General features: G+C 38.5%; 2 protein-coding genes across 9 annotated transcripts in view; both read right to left on the bottom strand.

Moving 5' to 3' along the window:
* Window positions 1-12739, bottom strand: part of LOC125165718 (olfactory receptor 2G3-like) — a 278541-nt gene that overhangs the window by 116959 nt on the left and 148843 nt on the right. The window lies entirely within an intron of this gene.
* On the bottom strand, window positions 3377-4306 carry LOC125165720 (olfactory receptor 12D3). Its single transcript, XM_047858922.1, has one exon. The coding sequence runs from the start codon at window positions 4304-4306 to the stop codon at window positions 3377-3379; it is 930 nt and encodes a 309-aa protein (XP_047714878.1).

The raw sequence follows: 12739 nt of genomic DNA, 5'->3' as shown, positions 1-12739 counted from the left end.
GAGGGAAGAGAGAGAGAGACACAGAATCCAAAGCAGGATCCAGGCTCTGAGCTGTCAACATGAGTCTGGCACGGGGCTTGAACTCACAAAAACTATGAGATCATGATCTGAGCAGAAGTTGGACACTTAACAAACTGAGCCACCCAGGTACCTCCAGTTTGGCATATTTTTAACCACCATCTTCAAATTTTGCTTAAGGCATGTTCTTTGTTCCGTGTGCAGTACATTCTTTGTGCTTTGCTCTTGGTGACATCCAGTTCCTTGAGTTATGCTATAGGCATGTCTAATCTGCTATTAAATCCATCTGCTCAGCTCCTAATTTGAGTTCTTAAAATTTTCCATTCTGAAATTTCTAGTGTTTCTTGTCGTTGTGGTTATTTGTTTGTTTTCCAAATCTGAAATTTTATTTTTTATGGTTTCTAATTACCTGAATTACTAAATTCTGGAAATGTTCTCCATGAACATTGTATGTTTTTCATATAGTCTGTAGGAGTAGAGAGGACAGGAGAGATAAAGTAGGGCAAGAGCAGTGCGTGCTGAATGCAGCACGTGCTGAACACAGTAACTGCTCAACCAAGGGAACACAAGACGTGCTGGAAGAAGCAGAAGGGTTTTTCTTTCCAGGATGAAATGCTCAGGTTACTAAGGAAGGTTGAGTCCACCTTTACCCCTTACTTTGCCCCATGCATTCTTGGTGAGTTTGCCAGTGTATATGCATAGACACTCACATAGTTAAGTCATGGTATGTCTCACATGATTTATTAACTTATGTTTCTCTTTTCATTTCCACATACTATTGTTCACTCCCCAATAAATACAAGAGAGCTACCCAGCCCTCTCTTGCTTAAGGAAGTTTTTCTTGGTGCAGTCCCTCCAGCCTCTCATCATTTCAAACCATCTGGACTCTGAGTAATGCTTTCAGTCTTGTGTCGCACCAAGCAGCGTGACAATAGTCTGTGGCCAGTTGTTCAATAAATACTAATAACTGAGGTTAGGTTTCTCTTGTCCATTTTCATGCTGATTGTTTTCATTTTTTATCTACTCATACATCTACTTATCCCTGATTTCTTTCTGTTAGTGGGCAGTATGATGACATCACTTTCCAATAATACACTATCAGGTATTCACCTGAATATTGAAGTCCTAGTCTGATCTGAGGATATTATATTTTGTCGAATGCATTTTCTTTATTCACTGAGATGAACATACAGTTTTAAACCTTCATTCTGTTAATGTGGTGCATGCATCACATTTACTGATTTGTGTATTTTGAACCACCCTTTCAATCCAGGGATTGATCCCACTTAATAATGCTGTATGATCCTTTACAAATGCTGTTGAATCCCATTTTCTAGTATTTTACTGAGGAAATCCCTGTATTTATCAGGGATATTGGCCTGTAACTTGTTTGGCTTTGGTTGAGGTTAATGCTTGCCCGTGAAATGAGTTTTGAAGTGTTCCCTTCTCTTAAAATAATTTGAGGAGGAATGACTTTATTCTTATTTAAGTGTTTGATAGAAATCTGTAGAGCTGATTGATCTTTTGGGGGAGGGCTTTTAACCCTGCTGTAATCTCCTTACTCATCATTGATCTGTTCAGATTAGGGTGTGTGTTTTTAGGAATTTTTTCATTTTTTTCTAAGCTATCCAAAGTGAACAACTGTTCATAAGTCTCTGTGTATTTTTGTGGTATCAAGCTTGTCTCCCCTTTAATTTGTACTTGTATTTATTTGAATCTTCTCTTTCTTGGTTTATCTAGGTAAAGTATTGTCAACTTTTGGTTACATTTTCAAAAGCCCAAAGTTGTTTTGATGACTTTTATGTTCTCTTGTTAGTGTCTGTCATTTACAGCTGACCTTGGACAACATGGGGCTTAGGAGCACAAACATGTAAATTTTGACTACCCCAAAACTTAACTGAGAAAACTACATAGGAAAGCATAGGAATAATTTTACCTGCTTCATCCCATTACACATGCAGAGCAGCTTGATGCTAAGAAGGATCACCTCAGAGACATTTCACCACTTGGGGAAAAAAGAAGAACCCCCAGGAATCTGTCCTGTGTCCCCCCTTTGGCCCATCCATCATTGGAGCTGCACTGCCATCTGCTACTGCTCTGTACATTTCTGATAAGCTGTTAATATCCAACATGGACAAAGAACTCAGAGAACTGGAGATCCTATGATCCATTTTCCATTACCATCAACCCACACAAGTCAGATGCCCTTAATTTTCATTTCAACCTTGCTGCCTGGTACAGAATCTTGTCTGATGGATACTCTGTTAATTACATATCTAAGGAAATGTGGTGTTTCTACCCACTAAGAATTGGTTAGTTATAATAGGTCAATATCAACATTCTTCCATCTTTTCAGTCTAATCAGGACCTCAGTGGATTGTATGATGCCCATCTGCATTCGTGGGAGGGGGGGGAGGCTTCTTGGCTCAGCTTCTCAGTTTACCAGTTCAGACACTTATCTCTTTCAGAAGCACCCTCACACAGACACACCCAGAAATAACATTCTACCAGCTCTCTGGGCATCCCTTAGCCCAGTCAGGTTGACACATAAAAACAACCATCACAATGTTCAAAGTGTACAGTGCCAACCAAAGAAGGTTGCTTGGCCATGGTATCCTTTTTATTAAGGTTCTGTTATACAGGTGTGACTGACAGAATCACTGGCCACGTAGCTGAGCTCAGCCTCCAGCTTCCTTCCTCTCTGGAAGTCAGATTTGTATCACCACCTCAAAGCTACAAACCTCTAGCCATATGGTTGGTGTTTCTGGCAGGACCAGCCCCATCCTGAAGCTGTCTTGGGGCCCATATAAGGTCATCTTATGAGCATAATCCCAGGTGCGATCCAAGTGGTTTATGAATAACAAAGACACTGTGCCACTTGGGGAATTCTGAGAGTTTTAGAAGCTCTATTTCAGAAACTCAGGACAGAGAGCACATAAATTCTTTATTATATCATATGTGCCCATCCCATTTGCTCCTCATCCTTCCTACCTCCTTTTAGTTCTCAATCCCATACTATTATCCTTACATGTTTACTTACGGGTTTGCTTGTTGGGTGGTCCCCATTACACTAAACTGATTTTCACAAGACTGTGGAGTTTTTCTCACTCCTGTGTTTTCTGCCCCTACTACATTGCCTGATATAACATACGCTCAATGACCATTTCTTAAGCAAATCAGTGAATAAATACTGAACCAAGAATCATTATACATAAATAAGTGCAGAACACAGTGACAAGTGCTACAAATCCCTGAGAGAAAAACAAATCAAGTAGACCATTCACCAAAACGAAGGGATGACTCTTAATGGACATCAGACATCCGCCCTGTTAGTCCCAGAGGTGCTCCTGGCAGTCTTTCAACAAAACTTCCTCCTGAAGATCTTCTTCAGAGCCAACCACACTTCCTTATTCCTAAGAGTGTATATCAGTGGGTTCAGCACTGGGGTGACTGCGCTGTATATAACAGCCACCATCCGATCCTGAACCATGGAAGTGGCTGAGGCTGGACGGATGTATGTGAAGCCCACAGGCCCATAGAAAAGACACAGCACCATGAGGTGCGAAGCACACGTGGACAGAGCCTTGTGAAGTGTGCTGCAGGACTGATGCTCAAACAGAAGGAAACCAACGACATAGAGGTAGGAGAGAAGAGTCAGGAAGAAGGCACCCATGGAAATCCCACCTGTGATGATGGAAATAAGCCATTGATTGACCTGCGTGTCACCACAGGCCAGTTCCAGGAGAGGCTTCACATCACAGAAGAAGTGGTGGAGTTTCAGAGAGTGGCAGAAGTTCAGGCGTGCAGTCAGGACAGAATGCATCAGAGCATAAAGGAAGCTGGTGAGCCAGGCTACGGCAGCCAAGAGGACACATACCTGGTGGTTCATGAGCATGGCATAGTGAAGTGGGTAGCAGATGGCCACGAATTGGTCAAAGCCCATAATGGCCAGCAAGATGGCCTCAGAACAGCCCAGAAAGTGGAAGAAGTGTAGCTGAGTGATGCAGCCTAGGAAAGATATGACCCTGCGAGTGGACAAGAGGGTTAGAAGCAGCTTGGGCAGTGTCACCGAAGAATAGCAGATGTCCAGACAAGAAAGGTTTCCCAGGAAAAAATACATGGGGGAGTGGAGTTTGGGCTCCAAAATAATGATCACCAATATAGCTCCATTTCCAACCAAGCTTATCAAGTAAATGATTAAGAAAAGCACAAAGAAGAAAGGCTGCAGATCCTGAACACTGGTCAGGCCAAGTAAGAGAAACTCACTCACTGTAGTGACGTTCTCCATTGCCTGGGGAGCAAATGTAACAATAACAGTGAGTTAATTTTTCTGAATTTTTAATTTTACATCATAGATGTTAAGTAAGGCAAGATTACTATTTGGAAGACCCTAGGAGTGAGCTACAATGTAAAGAATATTTAGGAGCAGTAAAGCTAAATTTACTTACAATAAAATTGAAGATTAACATACCTCATAAATTCATATGTAGTAAAATGACATTAGATTAACAAAAGCAGCTATAAAGAGAACTTTTTAAAGTAGGAGATGTGGGACATGACCATAACCTCACAAATATATTAGAATCCAAGGTTGGACAAATTTAAGACACACAAGTAAGGGGAATGTTGAGCTTATAATTCCAGGTTCTGGAAGCAATGCAGATATAGCCTTGTGAGGATTTTTTCCCTCTTCTTCTAAGATACATAAAAGCCCCAGGAAACCAGCACCTTCCTGGCCACCCAAACTTTCAGTAAAATTAAGAGATGCAAAGCCCAGAAACTTCAAATATTGTGTAAGGAGAGGATAAAAACACACAATTAGGATCAGTAATCACAAGATTGCAGCCTGGCAGTGGGGCTGTTGATGTAGTTGAGAAAAACTGGAAATAGTGAGAAGTCCTAACAGTGGGAGAACTTTGAATATACCCCAAATATTTTAGCCCAAAAAGAAAAGTGCTCCACACTTAGCAGGAATTTCTACAAGGGAAAAAAATTAGAAGAAGGCAAAGCATAAACCCTGAGGAAGAGAGAAAAGGCACAGGAAGTATAAGAACAAAGAAACCCTTGCTGTTTGTAAAATAAAATAATCACCACCCTGTCAACTGAAAAGTGGGCCCTTGACCTAAGGAATTGGAAAAACTTATACTTACCCACCCACACTGAGAGTCTCCTGCTGATTACTGGTCCAAAATATCATAGTCCAATGTAAGCTCCCAACTTCAAAAGGTGACAGAACTAGTGAAGACAGTCAAATCCACCACAGAATAAGAAGCTTTAACATACCTCTCTGTATGCAGACAGAAGAATTAGCCAACAAGTCAGTAAGAATATAAACATCTGAACAACATCATTTACAAGTTTGATTAACATATATAGAACACTTAACCCAACAAGAAAGAATTTACACACACACACGCAGAGAAAACACAAACTGAGAGAATTCATCACTACACTAAATATACCCTAAAAGAAGTTCTTGAAGAAGTAAGGGATACTAGACAGAGGAATGGAAATGCAGAAAGAGACTGAGAACTGCAGAATGGGTGCACATCTGGGCACACACAAGGGAAAACAGACTCCAGACAGGTGAGAAATACTATATAAAGCAAGAGTGATTATGACCTGTGGATGTTCAAACTGTATAGAGTACAATGCATGAATGAAAAACAAGAAAAGAATTCAAATTATTTTCACACATAACATTTAAAAAATCAAGCATAGGTTGAGTCTTTACCAAAAAAAAAAAAATGGCTGGCTCTGTTGGTGGAGTGTGCAACTCTTGATCTTGGGGTCATGAACTTGAGCCCTGCATTGAAGGTAGAGATTACTTTAAAAAAAATCTTTAAAAAAAAAAAGCTTCAAAATTTTCAAAAGATGGAACCATCCAAAGACTGTTCTTTGACTATGGTGGGATTAGAAAACACTAAAAAGATATCTAGAAACTCACTAAATGCTTGAAGTTAGGCAATACACACCAAGTAATTCACAGATAAAAGGAGAAATAGGCATTAGAAAATATTTTTAAGTGAATGATAATGAAGATAAGACATATCAAAGCTCTTGTTCTTCAGCTAAAGGAAGAAATAGAGGGGAATTTTTGGCCTTGGATTCATACACTAGAAAAGAAAAAAATATTGAAAACCAATACCTTAAACTTTCATTTTAAGAAGCCAGGTGGATAAAGGAAGGATACCAGCAACCCAAGTCTGAAGAAAGTAGAAGGAAAGGAATAATGAAAATTACAACATGAATCATTACAGTAGAAAAGAGCACAACAGAGCAAAGTCAATGAAATAAAAACCTAGAAGTTTGAAAAGATTAGGGGCGCCTGGGTGGCGCAGTCGGTTAAGCGTCCGACTTCAGCCAGGTCACGATCTCGCGGTCCGTGAGTTCGAGCCCCGCGTCGGGCTCTGGGCTGATGGCTCAGAGCCTGGAGCCTGTTTCCGATTCTGTGTCTCCCTCTCTCTCTGCCCCTCCCCCGTTCATGCTCTGTCTCTCTCTGTCCCAAAAATAAAATAAAAACGTTGAAAAAAAACATTTAAAAAAAAAAAAAAAAAAAAAAAAAAAAGATTAGTGAAAGTCAATGTCCAATGTAAAAGTCATCGTGAACACCTTCATGCCAATGAACTTAACAATGCAGATGTAATTTACAAATTAATTCAAACCAAAAGTGGATTACAAAAACTTTCAGTAACAAAGAGGAAATGTGATTGATAACTCTATAGGAAACCAGAACTGCTATTTAAAATCTTCCCCAAAAGGAAACACCAAGTCCATATTGCACGGGCGAATTCTACCAAATAGTTAAGAAAGAAATAATAGCGACTCACACAAATTCTTCCAAATAAAGAAAAGGGTGAAACGTCTCAACTTCCTTTAGAAGGCAGCATAACTTTGAATATCAACACTTTGAAAAGGACTGAACAGAAAATTGCAACCTCCTGTGTTTCATGAACACAGGTGCAGAGTCCCTTTCTTCCTGTCTGCTTGGTGATCCTGGGTGTGAAGCCACCTCCTCAGGCATCTGGGTTATTGCGCCAGTCTTTCCACTCTTGCCCAACCCGCCATTCTCAGCAGCATCCTGGAGTACTCTGCTAAATATAAGCCTAATGCGCTACACCCTCTAGTGATTCCCATCTTATCAGAGTAAACATTCAAAGTCAGTAAACTAACCTGAGTCTATTTCCACTGCCCTTGTGAGTGTTCAGCTGCCCCGGCTCACTGCTGTTCCTGGAACACACCAATCACACTCAGTTCAGGGTCCGGGCACAGCTGTCCGGGTCTGGGCACTCTTACACTTGTGAAATCTGCATAACTAATCCCCACATCTCTTAGTCTTTGCCCTACAGGCACTCCCTCAATGTAGATTGCTCTGATTGCCCTGTGTTAATTTACCAAAAAATGAGAAAAGCATACTGTGTCATTCTTCCCTGCTATGGTGTCACCAATGGCACTCGTCCTACACTGGTACCTTGGATTTTATCATACATGTTGTCTTTCATCCTCAACTTAAATATAAGCTCCAAAAGCAAACAAACAAATAAACAAACAAACAAAAACTATTGTCCATTTTATTCACTATTGCACCCCCCAGCATCTAAAACTGGAACTTTTTTTGTTTTTGGTGCTGTCTCTATATTGATTGAATTAACTAGTAGATTATTATTACCAGTTCAGTGTTTGTCAACTATTAAAATTACCCCAAAGAGGTCAGATCTGTGCTTTACTAAGTCCAGTAATCTACAATGTACCTGCAGTATTCCCCTGAATGTGATGCTATGTCACAAAGGACTCCTCCACTTTATCAGAGCCCCCAACAACACAGAAAGTCAGGAATGGATATTTGCAATCAAGTAAATGGTTTTTAACCACGTAAGGCCAGTTGTTGTTTTAGCAAATCACCTTTATCATAAACTGACTTCAAGGACACTAGTGATTCTTAGTGATTATTTAGCATCAGTAAACAGTTTTAAATTTTAAATAATTATATGATTAGTGAAAGGACACAAAAGTCAAGGAGTTGTTTTCCATGGATGTGGACAAGAGGAGAAATATTCTAAATGGAATTATTAGTAGCAGAGGGAAGAGGGTTCATCTCAAGAATTACATATGTGATTGAAGGACATTGTAACCAGAATAAACATCAGGGATTTGAGATATACCCATGTGAAAACACATGATTATACTATAGTTCTGAAAATTATTTTCCTTTTTCCTGAATGGTCACACCATCCATCCTCCACTAACAATAATACTACTGCAAAGTTATGTAACTATCTGACACAAGGTGCAATGTAGCACTCTAATGCTAGGACTAGAACCTGCCACATACATTAAGACATTACTCAGTTAATTCTTTTCTTTCTCCCTCACTTCCTTCTTCCCTTTATCTTCTCTCTTTGTGAAACACACACTAAGAAATTCTATGAAAACATACACCTATACTTGATAACAATCTACTCTGAAAAACACTGTAACAAAAAAAGTAAAAAATACACACACAAATTGATTAGGGAGTTTGAAGCTTCGCAGCTGATGACTTGTGCTGGGAGCCACCTAGTGTGTCCCACTCTGATTTTCACAGCCTATATTCAAAGAGTTCCCAGTTATCCCCACCCACACCTTCCAGGCACCCTGACCCAACATCAGAAAAACATTCTCTCAGCCAGTTTGCCCTGTACTTCTCTCTGCACGTACCTTACAATGACATAATGTCTGCTCAGAATTCAGAGATCAGATGTCTCTCTGGTTAAATTATCAGAGACACTTCTGGCTGCTCAAAACTTCTTATGTCCATTTTTATTACAAACAGCTTATATCTAAAAGATTGAATCTCAGCAAATTTCATCTCTCATTCTAACCAGAGAACAAACAGACTAAATCTTGGAAAACCTCCCCAGTGGCATCCTGGGAATTAATGTCTTGGGGTTTTTCTCTCCAAGGACTTATTCTCTCCATATTTCTATTCCCATAAATATCAATTTTTGCGGGGGGGAGGGAGGTGGTGTGATTATGAAGCCAATACATTGATTTTTTTAATGGCAAAATGCATACAGGGTAAGAAGATTTAAGTAAATGCTGCCCTAGCATCATACACCATGGAGACTAGAAAACAGTGGAACTACAATTTTAAAATGTTGGCAGAAAAAAAATTGTCAACTCAGAATTCTATATCTGGTCAAAATATTCTTTAAAAATGAAGGCAAATTAAAACATTTTCACTTAAAAGAACATTGAAAAGATCCATCACTGAGAGACCTGTGATAAAAGCAAAGCTGAAGGATGTACTTCAAGCTAAATGGGCACGTGTCCCGGTGCAAACTTGAACTTCCAGGAAGAAATGAAGAGCAACAGAAATGATAAATATGGAGTAACTATGAAAGACACTTTTCTGTGAAAAATTGAGTCCTTTTCCTCCAAGATTAGGAACAAGAGAAGGATGCCCACTCTCACCACTTCTCTCCAACATAGTACTCGATGTTGTAGCCAGAACAATTAGGCAAGAAAAAGAAATAAAAGGCACCCAAACAAGAAAGGAAGCTATATAATTGTTTCTCTGCACAGATGACATGATCTTGTAAAGTAAAGCAAAACAAAACAAAACAAAACAAACCTAAAATGCCACCCACAAAAAAAGTGTTAGGATCAATAAATGAATTCAATAAACTTGCAGGATACAAAATCAACATACAAAAATAAGTTGTGCTTCTGTACACTAATAAGAAACTATCTGAAAAAGAAATTAAGAAAACAATCACATTTACAATGGTAAAAGAATAAAATACTCAGCAACAAATTTAACCAAGGAGATGAAAGATCTGCACACTAAATACTATAAAACATTGACAAGAGAAATGGAAGAAGAGACATAAATGGAGAAATATCCCATGTTCGTGCTTTGGAAAAACAAATAATATTAAAATACTCATACTACACAGAATGATATATAGATTCAACGTAATCCCTATTAGAAATCCAATGGCATTTTTTAAAGGAATAGAAAAAATAATCCTAGAATTCATACGAAATCAAAACAGACTCTTAAGACTCAAACTGATATTGAGAAATAAAATCAAAGCTAGAGGTACTTCCTGATTTCAAATTACATTACAAAGCTCTTGCAAACACCACGGTGTGGTAGTGGCATAAGAACAGACCCATAGATCAATGGAACAGAATAGAGTGCCCAGAAATAAACCCACACATACATGGTCAACTAATCTTCTACCAAGAATAAAAGCAAGTGAGTAAAGGACAGTCTCTGCAATAAAATTGCTGGGAAAACTGGATCTCCACATATAATTGAATGGAGTTGGATCCATATCTTACACCATATACAAAAATCAACTCAAAATGGATTGAAATTTAAACACAAAACCTAAAACCATAAAATTGCTACTAGAAAAATAGGGGAAAACCCCTTGACATTGTCCTTGGAAATGATTTTTTTGGATGTGACACCAAAGCACAAAAAACAAAAGCAAAACTAAACAAGTGGGACTATGTTGAACTAAAAAGCTTCTACCCAGCAAAGGAGACAATCAAGAAAAGAAGAGGCAACCTACAGAGCAGGAGAAAATATGTGCAAATCCTGTATATGATAAGGGGTTAATATCTGAACTATATAAGGAATCCCTACAACCCAGTACCAAAAAAAAAATTAAAAATTAAAAATTAGCAAAGGACTTGAATAGACGTTTTTTTCAGAGAAGACATACAAATGACCCACAGGTATATGATAAGATATCTAATCTACTAACCATCAGGAAAATGCAAATCAAACCAGACTGAAATATCACCTCACATCTGAATTAAAATCCATGCAATTGCCTTTCTTTATAGATGTATGTTGTGTTCCCTGTTTTAAATTTAAATAGCATGTGAACCAAATATTTTATATCTTTTAAAAAAATAAGATATTTTTGTCCTTCTGAATTTTATTGTGTGTACAAGGCTGTTTTTATAAAAATGTGTCTCAACCTAAGAAGGACAGAAGCATCAGATCATACAAAGTAGAGTTATTTTCAGGGGCACCTGGGGGGCTCCAGTCACTTAAGTGTCTGACTTCTGCTCAGGTCATCATATCAGGGTTTGTAAGTTTGAGCCCTACATCGGGCTCTCTGCTGTCAATACAAAGCCTGTTTTGGATCCTCTGCCTCCCTCTCTCTCTGTCCCTCTACCACTCGCATGTGTGTGTTCTCTCACTTTCAAAAATAAACATTTTTTAAAGTTAAAAAGAAGTAGAGTTATTTACAGAGATTCCTTAAAGAAGGTGGGAACATGCCACATATTTAGAGGTGAAGAATACAGACAAGAGTATAGAGACTATGGCATGGTCTTTTCCAAATGGAGATAAATCAGAATTTGTTCTACACAGTCAGTGAAAAATCTGAAATGTCCCTTCAGAGCTGAACTTAAGAGAACCCATTTCATACTGATGTACACATTTCTGTGGAGGTCTATATCCCTCAGGCATAATGCAGAATTTAAGATGTTTATTAAATTGCTGTCCAAATTGAAGTGAATGAGTCATTTTATGGAAACTAAATTAAGACATAATTATTTGTGTAGTCTCAATATAAAAATGTATTGGCAGTGATGAAAACAAGGAGAACTTCTACATCCTTAGAGAGAAAATTTTCTCAAGATTTTGAAAGCACAGTGAAAATAAGAAGGAAGGTGACAAAAGAAAATGACTTTGAGACAAATGTAGCAAGAACCAGAAATGCAGGCCAACAGATAGTTCACCATAGGACAAAAGCAAAATGGAAGAACAGTAGAGTAACTAAAGAATATATTTGACACAGATGTTAAATAATCAAAAATCATGTACCTGTGGAGACAAGCATTATATCCATGAGCTTCAAACTAACTTTTTAAACTATTTAGAAAAAGTTTCAAACATACAGAAAAGACACAAGTGTTTCAAGAATAGGAAGGGGACAAAAATATATAGTAACCCTTTACTTTGCCCCTTTGTTTAATCATTGAAATTAACTTTTATTTTTATTTTTATTTTTTTTATGAAATTTATTGACAAATTGGTTTCCATACAACACCCAGTGCTCATCCCAAAAGGTGCCCTCCTCAATACCCATCACCCACCCTCTCCTCCCTCCCACCCCCCATCAACCCTCAGTTTGTTCTCAGTTTTTAACAGTCTCTTATGCTTTGGCTCTCTCCCATTCTAACCTCTTTTTTTTTTTTTTCCTTCCCCTCCCCCATGGGTTCCTGTTAAGTTTCTCAGGATCCACATAAGAGTGAAACCATATGGTATCTGTCTTTCTCTGTATGGCTTATTTCACTTAGCATCATACTCTCCAGTTCCATCCACGTTGCTACAAAAGGCCATATTTCATTTTTTCTCATTGCCACGTAATATTCCATTGTGTATATAAACCACAATTTCTTTATCCATTCATCAGTTGATGGACATTTAGGCTTTTTCCATAATTTGGCTATTGTTGAGAGTGCTGCTATGAACATTGGGGTACAAGTGGCCCTATGCATCAGTACTCCTGTATCCCTTGGATAAATCCCTAGCAGTGCTATTGCTGGGTCATAGGGTAGGTCTATTTTTAATTTTCTGAGGAACCTCCACACTGCTTTCCAGAGCGGCTGCACCAATTTGCATTCCCACCAACAGTGCAAGAGGGTTCCCGTTTCTCCACATCCTCTCCAGCATCTATAGTCTCCTGATTTGTTCATTTTGGCCACTCTG

Source organism: Prionailurus viverrinus, chromosome B2 (assembly GCF_022837055.1).
Source record: "Prionailurus viverrinus isolate Anna chromosome B2, UM_Priviv_1.0, whole genome shotgun sequence".
In the NCBI taxonomy this organism is placed as follows: domain Eukaryota; kingdom Metazoa; phylum Chordata; class Mammalia; order Carnivora; family Felidae; genus Prionailurus; species Prionailurus viverrinus.
The sequence above is the reverse complement of the archived record's forward strand: the minus strand, read 5'-3'. Positions and strand labels throughout refer to the sequence as shown.

Bases quoted from the DNA above. Each gene is read 5' to 3' on its own strand.
- LOC125165720 (XM_047858922.1), bottom strand. From the start codon at position 4,306: ATGGAGAACGTCACTACAGTGAGTGAGTTTCTCTTACTTGGCCTGACC.